At 49.1% G+C, this 22,036-nt stretch overlaps 1 protein-coding gene across 1 annotated transcript in view; it reads right to left on the bottom strand.

The window, feature by feature from the left end:
* Nucleotides 1–22,036, bottom strand: part of Slc2a1 (solute carrier family 2 member 1) — a 33,985-nt gene that overhangs the window by 9,847 nt on the left and 2,102 nt on the right. Inside the window, exons 2-4 of the mRNA XM_003462511.5 lie at nucleotides 11,119–11,214; nucleotides 496–656; nucleotides 98–338 (exon numbers count right to left, since the gene is read on the bottom strand). Of these exons, the coding sequence (XP_003462559.1) occupies nucleotides 98–338; nucleotides 496–656; nucleotides 11,119–11,214 (498 nt within the window). The remainder of the gene's footprint in view (nucleotides 1–97; nucleotides 339–495; nucleotides 657–11,118; nucleotides 11,215–22,036) is intronic.

Genomic DNA, 22,036 nt, shown 5'->3' with positions numbered 1-22,036 from the left:
CCCCCAGGCTGTCCTCTGCGGGGCTTTGGATGGCTGAGTGGAAGTCTAATTAGATAAGCTCCACCCTGTTGGGCAGGCAGACCCATCCCTGGCTTACCTGGGCAACAAGGATGCCAACAACGATGCCCAGCTGGTGCAGGGTGCCCAGAGCCCCACGAAGAGCTGTGGGTGACACCTCCCCAACATACATGGGCACAAAGCCCGTGGTCAGGCCGCAGTATACGCCAATGATGAAGCGGCCCAAGATCAACATCTCAAAGGACTTGCCCAGTTTCGAGAAGCCCATGAGCACAGCAGACAGGAAGGCAAGGAGGTTCATCATCAGCATAGAGTTCCGCCTGGGGAGGGGGTTACAGGTCAGGAGGGTCCCTAGTCCCAAGTTTTCAGAGGCTGGGCTATAGGTGATACCCTACAATGGCAGAGAAGTCTCCCTTCCCCCATCCAATTCTGGATTAGGACGCCCCCATGGGCAAGCCCAGGGTCCCTCCTGCTCACCGGCCAAAGCGATTAACAAACAGGCCCACAGAGAAGGACCCAATCATTCCTCCAACAGAGAAGATAGCCACTGAGAGGGACCAGAGTGTGGTGAGTGTGGTAGGCAAGATGGGCTCCCCGTAACGGTGGATCCAGGTCTGGTTGTAGAACTCTTCGATTACCTGCAGGGGAAAAACAGCTTGGGTGAGACCAGGACCCATACTCCCCTGACTTGGGGAGGGTCATTTAATGGGCCCCTGGGCTCATTTCTGTGGTAAAGTCTAGAACCAAATTCTTCCTTTTTGCAGGCCTCAGTTTCCTCAGGTGAGTTGCAGGGGCTGGGCTCCATCTGAGGGCCAGCCCTTGCCATGCCAAGGCATAGTGTCCAGTGCACTGGGGCTTCATGTTCAACAAACTTGCTAGGGACGGCAAATGACCAATGGGGCAAGTACAGGCACAGCAGAGGTATAGGGAGAAAACGCTCCTAACCACTTGTGCCTTCTTGCTGCTACTAAGTTGCTCATAACCCCCTGCTGAGGACGAAACAGCTGGACAGACAGGTTCTGCCATTCTGCTGGCTCCGTGGGGGTATGCTCACTGACTTAGCACTCAGCCTGGCGTGACTAGCTCACTTCACATCACTCTTCAGACATGCTCACAAGGCTCACACTGTTACTTTCTGTTCCTTAGGCCCTCTGGCTGGCCTAGGAGTACTGCCCTGAGGCATGGTCTCCTCCCATTTCCATCCAGGTGCCCAGCTGGTAGGTCTAGGGAAGGGAATGGACAAGGAAGCAAAGCCATTCCAGGAACTGGAGACACCTGTCCTAGACAGGCCTGCCCATGGTCCTGACCCCACCCTGGGGAGGGCCTGGTCTGATGCCAAGGGTGTGGCCAGCACAGGCAGGCCTGGCTCTGAGGACACTCACCACATTTAGGCAACGCTGACACACACCCAGCGCCACAGTACTGGCCAGACCCATTCCATTACCTAGAAGGAGGTCCACTCACACGTCCCATATACACACATGGTTATATTCATATCATCAGAAGTCCCCTGGCCTAGCCTGTCACAACCCTGAATGCCCCTCACAACTCCCACTGAATTCTATGGGAACCCAAGCATGCCTATACCCCTCACTAGGAGTGTGTACAGTTCACACACGCAGAGCAGTATGCTGCCTCTTCATCCTCCATCATCCCTGCTCTTTGTTCTCCCAAGCCCTCCCAAGCCACAAGGGTCTAGCAGAACAGGAAGCAGTAGGTAGCCACACTTCCCAAAGGGGAAGACAGTCTTCTGGAACGTCCATTGGGTATACCGAGACTGGGTCCACTTGTCATGACTTGTCCTCATGTAGAGAAACGTGACTTGAGTCGGTGGCCTCTGCCTTGCTAGCAGAGTCCTAGCTCTATGGAGTTAGGATAGGTTCTTGTGGGTGAGGAGCCTTGAGGATTACATGGTGATTCCAGGAAAGCCAGTGGGCACACAACCAAATTCAGGCCCCAGCTCTATTCCTTCCTTCTAGTGTGACCATGGGCTACTTATTTCATCTTTAATTAATTTCAGTTAATTCATCTTTTAAAATGCAAAGGTTAGTGATACAGTCATGCATAGCTTAACAATGGGTTTCCATTCTGAGACGTGTTATGAGGCAATTTCATTGTTGTGCAAACATCAGGAGAGCGCACTTAACACAAACCCAGATGAGTAACTTGACATGGCCTCTTGATACAATCAGGAAATGCATATATGAGGTTGCTGCTGGGGTAACATAGCACTCTGTTTAACAGAACCTTTTCCTTTCTTTCTTTTTTAAAGTAAGTAGAAGGAATATACTTTAAAATAAAAACATAAGCCGAGCACGGTGGGGCACTTGGGAGGCTAAGGTAGGAGAATCATCACAAGTTCAAGACCAGCCTGGGCTACAAAGTGAGCTCAAGGCCAGTCTGAGCTGCAGTGAGACTCTGTTCAATAAATAAATAAATAAATACATACATACATACATACATAGTAAAGGCACTATCATAATATATTTAGTATTGGGTGCTATATATAATTTTATGCAGCAGGCAGCTCAGTAGGTTTGTCTACAATGGCATCACCATAGGCACAGACACAAAAATAACAGCACCATGGTGACATGTTACAATGGCTATGATGTTGCTAGCCATAGGAATTTTCATCTCCATTATTACCTTAGCGGACCACCACTGGATAAGTCTGCCACTGACCTGATTCAATATGGTGGTGACTGTATCTAATTCATAATGCTGTGAGTAGTCAGTGAAACCTACTTATGGTGCTTCTTCAGTGCACCCCTCAAGTCATCCCACACTCACTGGTACTGTACCCAAGGCAGTATGGACTACCGATGAAGTCTAACAAGTCTTCATGGCTCAACTCAAAATCAAGGTTCCTGCCAGGGCTCAATCGAATGTCTTTACCTACCACAAGCTAGCTCTACTCTCAAAGCAGCGGGCTACCCCTCAGCTTTCCCTACCATTTCCCCACTCCTCCCTGCCTCTGGATGATGTCACTCCTGCTTTTGAGACCCAAGGTTTCCGCCCATCTCCCAGGATTTACTTTCCCTGAGGGGACAGGGATCAGAGTCTGGGCTGGGGTTACCTGTAAGTGAATAGAGGAATCAATGGATAAGAGTCTCAGGCTTTCTTCTAGAAGCCTTTGATTCTGCTAGGGACAAAGGCAAGACAGATTTTAACAAAACAACACACAGTGCTTGGGCTGAAGGAACAAAACCAACTGCAGAGTACTGGCTGGGAACAGTAATGCCTCATTTATCAGACTGTGCAAAGAACAAGCTGTTCTGGATAAGAGACCTATCCAGACACATAACACTTCCCACTCCTCCCAAGGCCCAAACTATCCTGCCACACCATCTCCCTCTGTCACTCAGGGACCTGTCAGACATAGGAGGAGGAATGTCTGTCCTTGGCTTTTGATTTCTGCAATCCACAGGTCTCAGTCTCACCCTGCCCCTTCTATGGTCCAACAATTCTCCACATCCATTTCAAAATTTGCCCAAGAAGTCAGCTATGGGAAATGGAGATTGAACCTAGGGTCTCAGTCCTGAGCTGCATCCCCAAGCACACACACTTGAGACACGGTCTCACTAAGTTACCCAAGCTGGGTTCAGACTTATGATCCTCCTATTCCACCTCCTGGAGGACCGGATTTACCAGTATGCACTGCTATGCTCAGCTTAGCTAATGGAACTTGTTTGAACTGAGTGCAAAAAAAACGTAAGTTCTGAGTATAAGGGCTGAAACTATCTATATGAGCTTCAGGATGTAATGCTGAGGCCTCTGTTTAGACAGCTCAGGGTGACAGTTCAAGGAGCCCAACCTCTACGTCTCATTAGCCCCTCTGCAGCTCAGACCACTTATGGGGCTTTTTTCACTCTGACCTTGATCCAAACTTAATCTTCTAGACCCCTGGAAGCTTCCTGGGCAGATGACCCTGGCAGTGGGTTTTTGCGTTGGCATCTAGAATTTAATATTCTGGGAAGAAGCCAGGCCTGTTTCCATTTCTGTCACTGGTTTGAGGTCTCCATGTCCTCTTCCTGAGGACTGCATATGAGGTTCAAGGTGATCCCCGGCCCAGGAAAAGCAGAGGGTCCCTGGAGAATCACAAGAATTCTCCACGAGAAATAGCCCAGGTCACTCTACCACCCAGTCACTGCTCTCAGCACTCGCTGAGGACTATGTAGGCACCCTCAAGGAAGTCTGCTGGTGACTCCCGACAGGAACCAAAGGAGCAATTTCCGAAAGGCCCTGGGCACCCTCTTCAGCCCTGGCTGCTCTGAAGCCTCCTGCCTCGCATGCCCATCACAAGCCTGGAAATCCTGATGATGCCATGGGGGCTCCTGTGTGAGGAGAAGCTGTTGGCTGTGCAACCCAGGTCTTAGGATGGCATGACCTGAAGGAAAAGCTATTCCCCAGGACCTAGAAGCTGGGGATGTGGGGTGTACTACATGTTCCTAAGGGCATTCTGGGAATCCCCAAGTCACCCTCCACCAGGCCCAGGAAGACGTGGGCGAGCACCACACATTTGGGGATCTACAGAGAAGTTCTTACTTCCTCTGTTATGACCCAGGAGTCTATCTGTAGAGAGGTAGGAGGAACAGCATCCTCTGCCACATGGAATAAATGGATTAAACAAGCTGTTACTGTCATTGTTGCTCTCTCAAGGACAGAAGCCATCACCTTCAGAGGAGCAGCAGGGTCAGGGCTTCCATTTTTATGATGACAGGAACAAATCACTGACTATATACAGCATAGATAAGAGAAGAACAGGGGCTGGGGATTTAGCACAGCGGCATAAGCGCCTGTCTTGCAAGCGCGCAGTTGTAAGTTTGATCCCCAGTACCCCCCCCCCGCCCAAAAAAGAGGATGCAAATGTAAGGGAAGAACTTGAAAGAACTAGGGGTTCTTGTAGAGATCAGGGGCACAGATTGTCTCTAGGACCCCAGCAGGCATAAGTCCCACCTCTCCAGGCTTTTAGCATGAGGACTGCCGACTCTACAAGGGCGGAGTTCCTTGTCTAAGGAAAGTCCAAGTAATTTAAAGCACAGACTGGTAAAAGGTAGACAGCACCTATCAGGTAGGATTCTTGGGCAACACGTGGCTTCTGTTGTGGTTGCCTTCCAACTCTTCAAAAGCGTGAAGCCATTCTCTCAGCTCATAGGCCCACATACAAACAGGCTGCCGGCTGGATTTGGCTAACCCTTGCTCCAGCATTCTAAGCTACTGCCACGAGGTTTGTCTGGGAACCTCTGGCTGGGTTTACCATCCTTTCCTGGACACACTATCCTATGGGACCTGGCTCTTCTACTCCATCCCCAGCAAGGCTCCCTAAGCTGGGTTACTCAGTTAAAGGCCTCTCAGCCCTCTTTCCTTTTTCCTAGATGCTACTGTGGCAATGAACTGGTTAAACAGGCAGCTGGGCTTTCAACTTAGCAGAAAGAAAGGGTCAGCTTGTCCTTGACCCCTGCTCCAGCTTCTCCCTCGCTGCTTCTCCTCTCCCCACATCTCTTAGTTGAGAGTTACATCTCCACAGCGACTCAGCCACATCTCAGGGTCAGTCAGGGATTCAGATGGAAGTCCCCTAGGGCCTCTCCCTGGGGGCCAGGTTAGAGGTCAGAGCTGGTCCCCACCCTTAGCAGATGATAGGCTCACCCATGCTGCTTGGAAGAGCTGCAAGGTGGCCTCCCTCCAAACCAAGGCCATGCCTCTGCTCTGCCACAGCCTGCTCACTGGCCCACAGTCTCTGGAGTCTGCCCTGCAGGTGCAGGCACCTGCTCGTCTCAGTGTTAGCAGCTGGCAAAGCTCTTCTCTGCCCTCAGGATAAAGGGCCTCCCCCACCTACTACACGTGACTTGCACGCCCTTGCTCTGGCCAACACAGTGACTCTCCCACATAACCTGAGCCCTGCACACCCTGGACTCTCCTTGACGCTTAGTTGCTTCCGAAAGGTAACTGCTGTACAGGCTGAACATCTCTGCTCCCACAGCACCTGTCCCCACTTCCATCACTACCCACAGATGGCTAACTACAAGGCACTGTGCTCACTCTAGACTGAACTTCAACCCAGAGGTGGTCTGAATTACATGTGATTGGTACCCAGCACAGGGCTGGAGAGGGAGTCGTTACTAACTGAAGAAGCCGAATCTAACCGAGGAGCTTAAGAGACGATTGGGCTGTGATAGGGTATGATGGTGTAAGACATTGTGCAACTGTGTGTGGGAAACTGTTGAGATGTCTGCCCATGACTGGGCCTGACTCACTTTTGAACTCAGAGTGTGAGGAACCAGCTGGGTGGCACTTAGAGGCATGTGAAAGGTATCAGGCTGCTTATCTCTGACTATCTTCTGTAGAGATCAAGGGCACAGATTAGAGCCAGACTTCCTGAGTTCTGCCATTCACTAGCTGTGTGTCCTTGGTTTAGTGGCTTACCATCTCTGTGGCCAGTTTCTTAGGAAACAGGGACTATGGTGAGCATTTAATGGTGCTATTTTGAGGAACAATTGGATTACTAATTCTAAAGTGCTTAAGACAACCTCTGCCACTCAGTAGGCTCTCAGGGTTTGTGTGCTAGTTAAAGGAAGAGGGGACCCAAGACTCTTTTAGAGCTTGACAGAGAGGCTGCCTGGAGGCTGGGTCAGGGGTCTGCTCCAGCCCAGTTTGGTCATGTCACTGCAGGTCACCCTGAGACCTCAGTCCTCCACAGACCAAGGGCCTTTCTTGCTGATCCGTCACTCTGGGTTCTGAGGCTGCCTAATCCTCAGACGTGCCCAACACTGTGGATTAAGTGCACGGTGACTTGCTGCTGTGGAAGGAAGAGACTGTCCTCAGATGGGCCCAGAAGAGCATCCAGGACACCTACACTATCTGCTCCCTCTGCCTGGCTTTCCTCTTCCACCTCCTCCCTGTCCACTAGAGAGAGGGACTGCATGGCAGAGATGTCCCACGGAGGTCACTATTACTCAGTGTGGGGCACACACAGGGTGAAAGACGCAAGAAATCTGCAGTCCAGTTCCAGCTCAGCTTTGTACTGGCTAGGCAGCCTCATCCAGCCTCAGTTTCCTTATCTACAAGTGAATGGGGAAGATAATCTCAGCTTGCCCACCTCACAGAGCTGCTGGGAGGAGGCAGTTTAAGGGTAAGTGCCTTGTAAACATTTAAGATAATATCTTGATTAATTAACACTTCCAAGGAAAGGATGCCCTTTGGGCCTATTTTATAGCAGAGAACAAGCTTCTGGGAATGAGCAGCAAGACTGGCCTCATCAAAGTGTCCATTGGAAGCCATGGCCCAGACACCACCACTTCCTGAAAGTCACTTGGAACAGACCAGAGAGGTCAGTGCGTGCAATGCAGGCAGCTAGCAATGCCACACGGAGGAACAGTTCACAGCAACATGCATGCACGGGCAGTTCCCTTGGCTTGGATATCTGGCCCTCCTTCCTTGTGAGCCCAACTTACCCTGCAAGGTCTAATTTGGCTGCAAGACTGCAAGACCCTTCACAAAGCCTTTCCTGTCTTTCCCATCACCCTGATGCTTATGCCACTGAGCTAAATCCCAGCCCTGGAGCATAAATGTTTGAAAAATAAAAATTATGTCTGTACTATACATGACCCACCATTTTTTCCTTTGTCATTAGTTCCCAAACAATAGCAACTGCTGACACGGTATTCACTTTGTATTATGTATTATATTAAATAATCCAGAGATGATTGCAAGTATGTTGGAAGACACAGTAGGTGACGTACAAATGCTATGCTATTGGACATAGGGGACTTGAGCACCTGAAGGCTTCAGGACCTGTGGGGGTGGGGGAAGGTGTCTTGAAACCAATCCCTCACAGAATACACATGGGAAATCCTACCTGATTTTCCACAGGGCCTCCCCAACTCCTCCCGATGGGGGAGTCCTAGAGCCACCAGGTCAGACCCACTCTGAGGCAGCTCCCTGAAGGCCAGGATGTGCCCGCATGTGGTTTACAGCTATACTCTCCCCACCAGGCTGTTTAGGGTGGGCTCCTGCACACAGTGAACACTTGCTAAGTCCCTGTGGAACGACTATGTCTACAGAATTGCAATCACTGTACCTTCCTAGGACAATGACTCAAAGGCCCACCCACCATGGTGGTCACTTGTTATTTTATACCTTGGCGGAAACACTAGGCCAGGCTTGTGAAAAATATCTGTACTACAGTACAAAATTAAACAGATTGAGTGTCTGTATGCCTGGCCTTGCCACTAGATCTATGTGTTCTCCAGGCTGGTTTCTCAAGCAACCTTAGGGCAGGTGTCCCCTAAATGATCCCATAAATGTAGTTTACAGCCTCAGCTGGGCCCTCTGTACTACTTCCCTGTACTCTGCCACCCTGGTCAGCCAGTCAGCACTGTCCCCAGTAGTACCAACCTTCCGTCTACTTCTGATTAGAGGGAACCCCAAGGATTGGAGACTTTCCTTCTAGAATGTTTACATCTTCAGAAGGATCTGGGTCCCTTCTGACCAAGGCAGCCTCCTGACTCCTGTTCCAACACTACTGCTCTTACAGGACCCCATTCTCACTCCCTATTCTCCCCCTCTCCCCCTCTGGTGATTCTCTATGTTAAATGAAGTCTATAGGACCGGGGAACTTGCTCCGTGGAAGAGCCCTTGGCTAGCATATGTGAGGTCTTGGATTCAACCTCCGGTACCAGGAAGAAATTATAGCCCTTCTAGGCATTATGAGTTTTTTCTCTTCTCAGCCAACCAACTTTCCTAAGGACTCTCTCTATATACACACATACATATGTAGGCACACACACATGTACGCAAGCACCTTTTTCTGTATTTTTTGTCTCAGATGGGGTTTTGGCATATTGCCTAGCTGGTCTCCAACTCATAGCCTCGAATGATCCTCCCACCTCAGCCTACCACGTGGCTGATGACACCACTATATCAGCTCCCCCTTGACTCTCCATCTCCCTCTCACTCTTCAGTCACTGCAGGGAGGTTTCTTACACTCTGCTAACCCACCCTTTGCAGGGCACAAGGCTGCATGGCCTTTCTCCTTTGTCTTGCAAAACTCTCTCAGAGTATAGCTCTTCTCCAAAGGGTCCCCTCCTTATCTCTGGGGCCGTTTTCAGGGATTTGAGCCTTCAATCTCCTATTCCAGTCTCCTTAGGAGACCTTCCTTCACACCCTCTTGGATACCAGTGATGGACCCCTCAGTTGCTCTTCCAGCCTGGGTTTGAAATCTATCCTCTACATGCCTTTCTGACTATGCCACACCATACAAGTGGCTGAGAATTCTGCAGATCAAACCACATGCCGACAATGGTCCCACATTGGCTTGCTTTCAGCCCCCCAACTCTCCCTCTCCTACCATCTAGTGACATCCTAATCACCCGTTTACTGAATGTGTTTGCCTTCTCTCTGGGCATTTTTCCTCCTCTACAGACCCCTTCTCTTCACCCTCCCTCCCAGTTTTGAAACCTACCTCCTCTATTCTGCCTTTAGGATTCTAACTCTGTCATTGACTTATTCTGTGACTGCAGTTCAAGACATCACTTGATCCAGTATTTCTCAACTTTCACTGCATAACAGAATCAGGAAGCTTTAAAATCTCATCCAGACCAATTAAATCAGAATCTGGAGAGAGTTCAGAGGACCTCAAAGTGCCACCAAGGAGGAGGGCTCCAATCCCCAGTTTCCTCCTGATCTGTACCCTGTCTATAAGGATTCCCAGAGGAAGCCAGCTCCAAGGCAGACATCTTGGTGGGAACTGTTTGGAGCACTCAGCAAAGCTGGCCAGGGGCTGTTGTAAGCATGCGCCCACAGTCGCCATGTCAGGCAAGCTTAGAAGTCTCTGTCAGTGCTCCTGCAGCACTGAGTGTGACTCAGCAGGCTGAGAGTTCCTGGCGACCTGCTACCCAGCACCGGGTGTGGCCACCACAGCCACCCTCCGCCCACTGGAAGAAGCCCAGCCCTGGTCCCCACACTGCCCACTTTCTCAGACAGGCCCTGTCCCCAGACCAGTCACACTCCTTTTCCAGTCCCACCTGTCTGAACAGTAAGCCTGCCTGGTCCTGGACAGGAGGATTCTGCTCTCATCTCCTCCTGCCCAGAAAGGCATTTTTAAATGACAGGGCAATTATTTAGGAAGACAGCCTGAGGCTGTGGAAACAAAAGAGCTTGCTTGGCTTCTGACTTGCCATTTACTACAGTGTGACCTTGGGCCTCTTGGTCATTTGCCTCAGATACCTCACACTCAATTTCCGGATCTATAAAGTGGAAACCACCACCCAACTTTACAAACACAGACATGAAAATCACCTGGTACAAAGGGACTCTGTTTCAATGTCCTTTCCTGCCCCTACATTCCTTCTCTACCCTAAAGCAAAGGTGGGGCTAGAGGGGATGGCAAGGGTCCTTCCCAGTCTTGACATGCCAAGAAACATGTGAGGGCAGGCTTGGGATGCACTGTGGGGAGAAAGAAATCAGACCTCCACCCCTGTGTTTCCCTAGGGCAAGACGCCATGTTTGCTTTGATTGGCACTGGGCCTCCAGGAAGGGGATGTGGTTTCAGCCCAGAAATCGGTGTCTCACTCAGGAGCCGGGGAAGAGTGCTGTAGCGGAAGGGCATGTGAGCACAGGCTCAAGGGTACCAGATCTGCCTGAGTGGCCAAGTGATGCTGTGCAGGTTTTCATTTCACTCTCTGGCCATCATCATACCTGTAGAAAGGGAAGAATGGCTGCTGCTGACCTGGCTGCTTACCCTGGAGTCATACGGAGGGTACCGAGCAATATAAAAAAAACAAAAACAAAAAAAACCCAGCTCTATCCTCAGCATAACAGAGGATATGCCACTGCAGTACAGCAACATACAACTAAACATTGCTTTTGATTATAACAAACATCAGTGCTGGGTGGGAAGCTGGTCAAGATGATCTATAAAACCCCAGGATTTCATGGGCCCTGTAATTCTACAATGCTGGCTGGGGAGGCTGACGTTTAAGCCGATGCCCGTGATTCTGACACCCTGATGGCAGTGTGAGCATGTGCATGTGTGTGCACACATGTGTTGGTGCAGCAGAACAAGCTGGTGTCTGGAGGCCTCAATGGCATGGTACTCACCTTCTGAGGGGCATTGATGACACCAGTGTTGTAGCCAAATTGCAGAGATCCAAGCACTGCCCCTCCCACGGACAGCATGAGGCGGCCTGTCACTTTCTGCAGAAAAACAAAACCACACAGTCACAGGCATGTCTGAGCCCAGGTTACCACACAGCAGGGCTGAGGCTGGCAGGTTTTCATGTTCGGATGTTTTGCCTAACTCTTGGCCCAATACCTGTCCTCCTGGGAAACTAGACTACTTCCCCACCTCAGGTGCCCAAACCGGCCCAGCTGACTTCTAGGCGTTTTCCTGGTGAAAGGCAGTCAGGGTCTTCTCCCTCTGGCTAGAGAAAACAGCCTTTAATTCTCCGGGGTCTCATCCTCCTGGTAGGGTCATACTTGGGCTCCAGATTCTGGTTAGGAGATGTAGGAATCAACCCTCCCATGAGAGTGGGGCCAAATTATGAGAAAGGAAAAGTCCAGGTAAGAAGGTATCCTGGATTTAGAGCCAAGCATTGACCCAACCCATCTCCCTATTTGCTCTATGAATCCCACCACACTACCTTCCTTATCCTTTATTTGCTTATCTACAGAATGGGAAGAGTCAGCTTTAGAGACATGGTCCTGCCTGCCTCCTCCCCTCCCCACCATTCCCAGGGCAGGAAAATGGAGCTCTGAGAGGAAGACACAAGTCCTAGATCTCTCAGAGGTCTTCGGCAGAGCCGTGGCTCTTAACTCTCCATTCAGTGCCCTCCCAGCAATGTCCTCTCAAACTACAAGTTTCTCCGGGTTCACTGGATGCAGATGAAACACCAGCTAGAAGGGTACTTTGGAAAAGAACATGACACAAGATGGGTACAACTTCTGGGCCAGAATATTTCTAATGGACAGAGGGCTGGAAGAGAAAAAGGACAGCCAAAGGCATGAGGTATTAGGAAGGGAAGCGGCCAGCAGGAGAAAGGCCCTGCTTACAGACAGGTGAAAGGTCAGTCAGTTATCCTTCTGGCTAGAAAAAGGCAGACAGACACTTTATGGCTTTTAAAATGAGGAAGCCAAGAAATATGGTAAGTGGTAGGCCCTTCACTGGCTATCGGACAAGAGTGCTTGGGGAGGCATATGTCAGAAGTCCCTGGCACGGCTCTGCAGCTCTTGGACCGAGCACTGCAGGCGAGGGAGGAAGGCTCACCAGCTCACACCCCAGTACAGCCTGAAGGAGCTGCTAGGGTACTCAGCTCAGCCATGGCCTTGCTCTGGGTCGCCGGGCCTCAGTTTTGCCACAGAATCCAGAAGAAGTCCTGACTGTGACAGCATGTATCCTCTTTTCAGTCTCTAGAAGCCCACAAGACAAACATGCCAAAAGCCAGGGTTCTCTCTTCAGAGGCCAAGAAAAGCAAGAGGCTTCGCCAGGTTTAAGGGTATAGCTCAGAGTTCACTCTACATCATGCAAGCCTGTCTGCTTGCCCCTCCTTGGAGAATCCCCTGCTGTTCATCCTACTGGCGGGGACTTGCTTCTTGCCACAATGCACAACATTCACAGCTCAACTCAAAAGGTCTCCTAAAGTCTTCCTTATCTCAATTCTTTAGGAAAGGGCTGGGGATTTAGCTCAGCGGCATAAGCACCTGCCTTGCAAGCAGGTGGTTGAGCTCAATACCTGGTACGGATTTAAAAAAAAAAAAAGTTTAGGTCAATTCTTTAGGAAGTTTCAGACTCAGAAGCTACAGAGTAAGTGGCCAATGAGCAGGTAACAAACATCTGGGGGTCCCTGGTCAGGCACAGGGCCAGTCTGCCTACGTCACAGGTGACCACTGGGAACCAAAAGAGTCTGTATGGTATAGCACTCAACATGAGCAAGAGGGCTGGGCACTGAGAGCTGGCCCCACTTGCTGGGTTGTCCAGAGAGTTGTATGCATGAGCTCAGAGTTATCCAGGGTGTGATACTTACGGTGTGCAAGGTATATGTTTTCCTAGGATATACTCAAATTGAGATAAAAACTAGCAATGCAAACCTATGATTTAATGAAATATAATATAGCTATAAAGCTCTCCAAGTTAATTTTAAGAAGCAGGTTTCAGAATCATGTGTTTTTTACTATTTTTGGTGTGAAAAAAAAACTGATGAGGCTGGGGGATATGCACATCAACCTCAAAAGATGGCACATGTAAAATAAATAATGATGTACCGTGCTTAGAGAACCAGGGTGGCTATGGGTGGGACAGACGGGAAACTTCGTTTTATACCCTTCTATACATTTTTGAATTCTGAACCGTGTGAATGGTAACTATTCAAAATATATTTTTCCCAAGCCCTGGGGCTTCATATTACTTAGAACAAAGCAATTTAAGTAAAACTCTAAATGAGAAAGTATGCTGGCTCAGGATTTGCTGTAGCAGAGGATGCCCGAGGCCCACTGCAATGCTCCAGGCCCTGTTTCAGAAGTCTGGCTCAGTGGCATAAGCAGCTGCCTGGCAAGCTCAAGGTCATCAGTCTCATTCCCAGTACCCATTAGCCCAAAAACAACCACGAAACACCAATGAGTCTAGCTCTGATATTCTGAAAGTTCTTGGACCTCTGAATCCTCAGGGCCCAACTAAGCAGCTGCTTAACTGGCAGTGGGGGCTGCTGGCAGTCAAGGGTAAACCCTTCTGCAAGACTTTGCCATGGGCAGGCCAAGGTCAAACTCGCTTCAGAAGACCTGCCCGCGATGCCTTGGGTTCTAGGTAGAGTGCTGCCTTAGAACTCACAAAACACTCAGGGACCCATGCTCCAGGGCCTGCAACCAAACACACCCAAGTCCTGACACAGTGGGGAGGGCTGGTGGGTCACCAGGGCACCCAGGGGGAGGCACTCAAAGACAACATGAAACTGACATAGTCTGGGCTTCAAAGCAGATGGAATGAGGAACTGAGCAAGCCTTAGAGAAAAAGATTTTTAATTTTGCCTGCAGACAATCAAAGATGAGTTCCCAGGAGGGAACACTAGATTTGGATTGTGAAGGGCAGCAGGAAACCGCCAAGTGGGAACACAGTGCTAAGACTACATTCCAGGTGTCAGAATAGTGTGTCCAGGGGAAAGAAACAGTCTACTATCACCAGATGAAGAACCAGGGTGCTCAGAAGGCTCAGTGTAAGCTCAGTACAAGTCCGGGCCCTCTTGTAGGCCCAAGGCACTGAGAGCCGACCTATGTTGCCTCCTGCAACCAAGACATCAGCTTGATGATTGATGGGCTTGGAATTGGGACTGCAGCTGAAATGCAGTGAGTGGCTTCCTTCCACCTTGGAGTTGGGAAGCATGGTACACTCTGCCTCTGGGCCTCAGTTTCCTCACCTGAGAAATGGGGACAATGCTTCTTCCTTAGAGAGCTGCTGTCAAATTCTGTATCAGGGCACCAGGCAGTTACCTTGACAAGTGATTGCCAAACCAAGGAAGGGCAGACAGACCACCAGAGCTCATCTGCCTGTCTACCTGTGGCTAAAGCTGAAGCACAGCAAGGAAGCTAACCAAGTCCATTCACTCAACCTGTGTTTACTTAGGTGTCGTGATGCACTGACGGTGACTCAGACAAAGTGGGGTGAGCAATGTAGAACCTGTCAGGGTTGGGACAACTTTCTACAGTACCCCAGGCTTTTCCAGGTCTTTGCTCCTGCTATGTCCTCTGTGGTCTCCACCCTGAAAACTCCTAAAATTAGAACCTGGGTCTTTTTATCCTTGTAACTAGCGTGCCCAGGTAGGGATTAGCACCAAACAATTGTTTAAAAACAAAACGAAACAGAAAAGCTGGGCATGGTGGCACCTGCCTATAATTCCAGTACTCAGGAGGCTGAGGCAGGAGCATCACTGCAAGTTCAGGCCCACCTGACAATACATAGAGACTCTGTTTTAGAGCGAGAGTGAGAGGACTGTGGAACAGGGTAATGCATTCCTCTCCACAAGTCCTCCATTTTAAACTCAGAGCAGCAGTGGAGAAGTCAGTCAGACCAAGTTCAAATCTCAACTCTCCTCGGAATGCCCACAAGCTTTGCTGAGTAAAGCCCTGGGCTCAGGCTCCATATGCAGCATACAGGCTCCCTCATGCTCCAGATGCCCTTTTCTCCCAATTCTGAGAGTCCTGGGGATCCAAAGCCCACTGAGTGCCCCCACGCCAACCCACTGGCGAGGTGTTGGTTCCCACACATCAGGATGAGATGGCCACAGTGCATAACTTGCCGGACACTTGACCTTCGGCCCCCGCCCATGTACCCTTCCCCAGCACTGCTCCACTGCTGGGCTTGCCTGCAGCAGGCTGAGTCAATATTAGCAGAGGGAGGCAGGAGGCCCCGCCCTCAGAGGGAGGTGTGGCCTGTGGTGGGAGGTCCCAAGCTGGCAGGATCTGAACGTCACTCCATCTTGTCCTCCTCTCACAGCTTCCTGCCTGACTTTCAAAGTGTCTGAGCATGGGATGCAAGGAGGCTTTCTAAGTGTTTGGTGCAGGCGTAAGGAGGGCGGGGAGGGGTGCAGCAGGGTTCACCAGATCCATGACATCTCTCCTTTGCTTTTTGAACAAAGTTCTGGGCATTAAAGAGGAAAGCAGCCCAAGGAACTGCAGATTGTTAACATCCTTATGTAACAGGCAAGGAGCACAGGTGAAGCCAGGGCTAGAGCCGAGTTCTCTGGCCTCCTTCCTGATATTTTACCCCTAACCCCTCTATCCTGCAGACTCCTGTCAAGAGTGATGGGCTGACCACAGAAGCCTGGCCTTTGGGTGACCTCAGGCACTGATTCTTCCTGCAGTCATTTTCTTCAAGCCTCCTAGTGAAGACAGGACTCTCGCATGACTGAGCTGCGCTACACCCTACAGTGGCCCTAAAGGCAGAAGGTGCTCATCAATGTCTAAAGCAGAGAGAAGGACGGAACTGGGGCGATTATCAGCGGCACCAGGGAGTCACCAGGCATCCTGCCAGGGACTCCTCAGACATCCTGATTTAACCACCACAACAGAACTCGCTCCACTCCGGGGACAGATTGCTCCCACTTCAGAGGAGAAAATGGGAGGCTCAGAGAGGAAAAGGAGAGTAATCAGAGGGTCCTAGGCCTCTGTGAAACTTCAAGTTAGGGTGTGGGGGACATCTCTGATGTCAGGTTTGTTGTGCTTCCTGCTCAGGCCCTACCCCTGCTTCCGGGTACTGATCCTGAAAGGAACAAGGTTTTCACCTGGTTCTTTCTGTGGAGGCCAAACATCCACTCCAGCAGCTCTCTAAGCCTTGACCATTCCAATCTGAGATGGGCCGAGCTCAAATTCAGGAACCTTTCATCCACTTTGCTGGATTTTGCTTTAAGCTGACAATGTCTATCCGGCCTTTTGTAGAAAGTCTGTAAACCTCAGATTTAAATCCCACGTTCCCTGAGCTGCTTGTTATATGTAGAAACCCAATACATGAACTAGAAGGATTTTTGAAGTCTTTCAATACACAAACAGGTCACTGCTCCTAAATGACTGAAAAAGAATATTATCTTATAATGGGATATTAAACCCAGACAACTGGCTCCCAGGGCTGGGTGCCTGGTGCCTGGATCATGAACTGGCCCCTGGAGAAGTTGGTATGAGTATGCATTCAGTGGTGAGATGGGTATCAATTCAATTAAGATAAAATTAATTTGTTAAGTCTGGGTGGATACAAAGCCTCTGCTTCTCCGTTCCAGTGACCTTAAAAAAGTCCTTTCCCTTATAGCTTCAGTTCTCCATAAAAGGTTTTTCAACTGGACATAGTGGTACATGCCTGTAATTCCAGCGTTCTGGGAGGCTGAGGCATGAGGATCACAAGTTTGAGCTCAACCTGGGTAACTAAGCAACTCAGTGAGACACTATCTCAAAATGAAAAATAAAAAAAGATTAGGATATAGCTGGGTTCAACCCGCACTACTGAAAGAAAAAACTAGGGGAGTGATTATTAATAATAAATTGTATTACTAAGTAAAGACTGCTTGAATACATGCTCCCAACACTATCATAGAACGTGGGGTCTCAGCAATAAACTAAACCTAATCCCTGCCTGTGGAATTTAATTATTTTAATCTGCAGCTAGGGAAGAAAATAAATACATGTCATATATTGTGTGGTATGAAGTGGTATGAAGTAAGTGTGAGGGTGCTGTTTCTTAATCGTGGTGAGACATGTCTATAATGGGATATTACACAGCTGTTGGAAAGAATGCAACACATCTGTATGTACTTGTCATGAACAGAGCTCCAGGATAGATTGTCAAAAAAAAGTATAATGTGGGGCTGGGGGTTTGGCTCAGTGGCTTAAGTGCCTGCCTAGCAAGCACGAGGTTGTGAGTTCAATCCCTGGTACCAAAAAAACAAAAAACAAAAAATAGTAGAGAAAAAACATGTATAATGTATACACAGAATGTACATTTAACTTAAGGAAGAGATGTTACTGACCTTACTACTGAAGAGATGTTAATGACACCTGTAGTGTCTGCAGAGAAACACAGGGCAACTATTTAGCTCTAAGGCTTGGGCTGGTGAGCACAATAGGCCACACAGAGCAAAACATAGAAATGTCAACATATTGCATAAACATCACACTTATGGGCATGTACCTACATGTGGGCAAAAAGAGGTAAATATCTAACAGTGACCCCTGGATAAAGAAGATGTTTATGTTTTCACTATGCTGTTCCCCTTTAGTTGGCTCCATTACTCCTGCACTTAGAAAAAAGAAAATTCAGTATTTTTTTTCCAGTCACATCTGAGAACTTTTTTGGACACAGCTCCAGTGCCAGGGCCTGGCAGGCTCAGAACACTGCCTTCCAAGTCTCAGAGCAAATGTAGTCCTGCAGTGTAGAACTCAGAAGGTTTTCTATCACTAGGAGACAGAGAGCTGCTCCACAGACGTATGAACAGGTGAACTCTGAGATAAACACTCTGAGTGGAGAGAAAAACAACACTCAAGTTCATCCTTATGCATGGAGAACTGTGGGGGAGGGAGGTGTTCTCACTGGTCAGGTACCTGATGAGAGGTAGGTTCTGCTCCTTGGCATGGGACATGGGGAAAAGAACTGGGTTCACAGATCGTGGGACTCAGACACTGTGAATTTCCAAGATCATCAGCAGCCCATGCCTGTGTGCCAGATGGATTTGTGCAGGACTGAGGAGGAGGGTGGCTTTTACACCACATTCTTTGGCTGATGACAAGGATGAAGGTGACACTGAGACCCCAGAGGTTGAGTATTTCTTCGAGGGGTGAGGACTATGACCACACCCACAAACAGCCAGGCCTGCTGGGCCATGCCTGGCATAACCCTGCTGCCCAAAATGCTGATGGCACAGCTGGCTGCCAGGCCACTCAAGCCCACATTCAGGCCAGTGCCTGTCTGGAGGAAACTCTTGTGGAGGCTGGCATCATCATGGTGTAAGGCATTGGCAGTGAGGATTGCCTCCACTGTGCCACAGAGGGCAATGATCTGAGCTGTGACCACTGGAATAGATGATGGGCTTCACAATGTGCTCCAGCTACTTGACAGAGCTGTCAAAGGCAGGGCACCCACGGCTGTGGGAGAGAGGTGAGATGAGCCCAAAGCAGCCCCGGCACCAGGGCCAAGACCTTGGAGGGAAAGTTTGTCACAGCTGTGAGGGCCACTCCACTCTATGGAGCAGATGAATGCTCAAGGAATACAGAAGGGCTGTCTCTTTCCTCTAGCTGGGCAGCCCATTGTGAGGCAGCTCTCCTTCTCTCCAGCACACAGCAGTGCTGTGCTGCCAGCAAACTGACCCATCTGGGACCCACTGTGCTGCAGTAATGGGACCGGACTATGCTCCAAGTCTGCTGCACAGGCCCTGCACTTCCAAGTAAGCCTCAGAGCTGCTGACCCAGAAAGTGGGTACTAATCCTCGCACAACTGAGAACACAGCTCCCACAAGACATATCCTAGGGAGTGCTGTTTCTGACACTGGCCCTCTCATACCCACTCCCAGCTCCAGGGCAGGGAGAGACAAGCTCTGGCCTAAGCAACTCAGGCAGATGTCCATCAGCTGAGGATTGAAAAGAAGAGCTCCCTCCCTTTCTAAAGTATGGAGGCCCTGAGGAAACAAAAGTCAGGGAAATGGAGGAGTAAGCCCTACCTTTTTCCTAGCCAGGTTTGAGGCCTGGGAATCTCAGGCTCAATTACTACAAAACCCCAATGTTTATGCATCAGCTACTGCCAGGCCTGGTGGCTGAATGACAGCACCTCCAACTCCATTCCACCCCTCCCACGGAGGGAGGTAACAACTGGAGGTTTGTTTTGGTGGCCAGGGCTAGACTTGCCAGCCTGGACACAGCCTCTCTGAACCCATAGTCCATCCAGGAGCCTTGCTGGTCTCTGTCATCCTGGGGACTGAGTGGCTTTGTCACCTCTAGAAGTGAGGTGAGGGAAGGAGGGAGGCTGCAGGCCCCAAGCCAACGACACACACTTTCTCCTTTGTTCCAGGCCTCCCCAGCTCGCCAGTCTAGGAAGGAGGGGAAGGAGATGCCTGTATCCTTAGTGCTGGGGCCCTGACACCCTGTGACCAGGAGCACTGGGCACAGCTGAGCTCCCTAAAGTCACAAGCTGATTATGGGGGATTTGGGGCTGACCCAGCTCTGAGGCAAGTAGGGTCGAATCCCTGAATGGCTCAGCACTGGACAAGGATCATCTCAGGACTGTTTACATTGTGGGTATAGCCAAAATAGCCACGCAAAAAAAAAACAAAAACAAAAACAAAAACCCACCCAAAGATCTTTCCAACTGAAAATAGCCACCATTTTGGTTCAAGACACAAAGCCAGACTCACCACAGCCCCAGCCACCAGTGGAACCTTCATTTTACAGAGAAAACCAAGGTACTTCTCCAAGGTCATAACTTCATTTTGTTTCCATTCACAGAAGGGTTTTAGATGTTAAATCATATCTAATCCAACTGTTAAAAAGAATCCTACTGCACAATTTCTGTTCATGTGGGGTGGATGGAGAATGGCATTGAACATAGAGGTGTGAAAAAAAAAGAACCTTTTTAAAAACTTCAGAGGCCAGAGGTGCTGGTACTCCCAGCATTCAGGTGGCTAAGCCAGGAGCATTTCCTCAAGTTTGAGGCTAGACCGGGCAGAGTTCAAGGCTAGGTTGAACTATAGGGGGACCCTGTCTCAAAAGAAACAACCAACCATCAAACAAAAAACCACAGCAACAACAAGATGTCTTTCTATAGGCTACCTCAACTCTTCTGTGAGAGCCTATCTTAGATAATTCTTCTCTTCTCTGGCCTCTGATTCCTCACCTGTCAATTGGAGGGCTAACCTATGGGCTGGAAGGTCTTCTGTTCTGACTTTCCTCGGTCCTCCAATATCTTCCTGATAAAGCTGGCAGCATGTATTGGGGCAGAAGGCCTATGTGTGGCTTTTGGTTTTTCATTGGACCTGTGACTTATTTCTTGCTCATAGAGCAGGTGTGAAGACTGCAAAAGAAAAGGTTCATGCGAGTTCCTTTCAAATTATCCCAAAGCTGACCCAAATCCAGGCAGATGGATGGGAACAAAGAAATCTAAGGCAAGGCAGAACTAACTTACCAGCTGACCTCAGGCTATTGACCTGGCACTCTAACCATGTGCCATCTCAGCAAATTGGCCTCCTCTAAGCCCTTAATGGGAGGAAGTGACCAGTGGAAACCTCAGTGAAATCAGTGTAATCTAAGTAATACTATTAAGCCAGATATCCTGACTCCCCCAAAGCTCACGCTGCCCAAATGTCACACCTCTAAAATACAGACCGAGGCCCTCATACAGCTGCTCCCTCAGGCCTAGGCAAGCACCATGCATAAAAGGAATCCAAGGAAATAAGGACTATTCATGAAGTTTCTAGGGGGGCAGATAGCCATGATTTTTCCTCTGAATTCTTACAAACATTCTAATGATAAAAAATGTTTTCATCTACAGATGAGGTAACAGTTAAACTGGGATTTGAAACCACATCTGTGGCACTTCAAGCAAATACCTATACACTGTACTGTTACAGGCTGAGAAGTCCTGTAGATTTCTGATGTCTACTTTGTCTCGAGAGCTTATTCCTGCCTGGAACCCAGCACAGATGGTGGATGAGACCCTGGCTGGCCAGGCAATTCTGATTCCACCTGTTCCCGCCGTACTTCCTAAGTTACGCTCATTACTTTGAGCCACAGAAAAGTATAGTGGAACACAGGGAAGTCAGCAGTCAATCCCCAGTTCCAAGAAAATAAAGAGGAACAGAGCAGAACCAAGACATCTGAGCTAGACACACCCAACGTATGATACACCTCTCTGGGTCTCAGTTTAACCTTTGAAACAATGTTGTGGCACTGACCAATTCAGAGGTTTCCAAAGGCAAGGCCTGTTTTCCAGAATGCATGCAAGATAATCATAGAGAATTTAGTAAAAAAATATTTAGTGTAAATGCTATCTTTGTCCTTGTCTTTTGAGATTTCCACGCATTTACTAATGTAACAGTACACTCACATGAATTTATCAATATGGATAAGCCACTGGGAAGGGAGATGCTTTAAAATGATTTTCTGATAACTGCACAGTTTGATTTGGAGAGCATTATGTGAAAAGCACCCACTGTCATAGCTGACCAGACTCCATACTTTGCCCTTCAAGACAAAACTATTCCTTCTAGCAAAAAATGCAGCGGAGGCAGAAGTTAAAACCCCTTCTCATTGACCTGGGTTTACATCTACTCAGTCACTTGGTAGCTGTGCAACTTTAGTAAAGTTACTTCTCTTCTACAAGCTCCCCCCAGATAAAAAAAAACCACAGCAGAGCTACGTGGTTAACAGTGAAAAGCATTTTCAAAAGCATCTCAGTAAACTCTTAAGTGGCTGTTTATTTTCTCCTCTACTCTGCTGTCTGCACTCAGAATATTTACTTATCTGTCCAATAAATACACCCAGGTCTGGCGTCATATGTTTT

The sequence above is a fragment of the Cavia porcellus genome, unplaced genomic scaffold (genome assembly GCF_034190915.1).
Source record: "Cavia porcellus strain 051 isolate PalLab524CR breed Dunkin Hartley unplaced genomic scaffold, mCavPor4.1 scaffold_25, whole genome shotgun sequence".
Taxonomy (NCBI): domain Eukaryota; kingdom Metazoa; phylum Chordata; class Mammalia; order Rodentia; family Caviidae; genus Cavia; species Cavia porcellus.
This window is presented reverse-complemented; position numbering and strand designations above follow the sequence as displayed.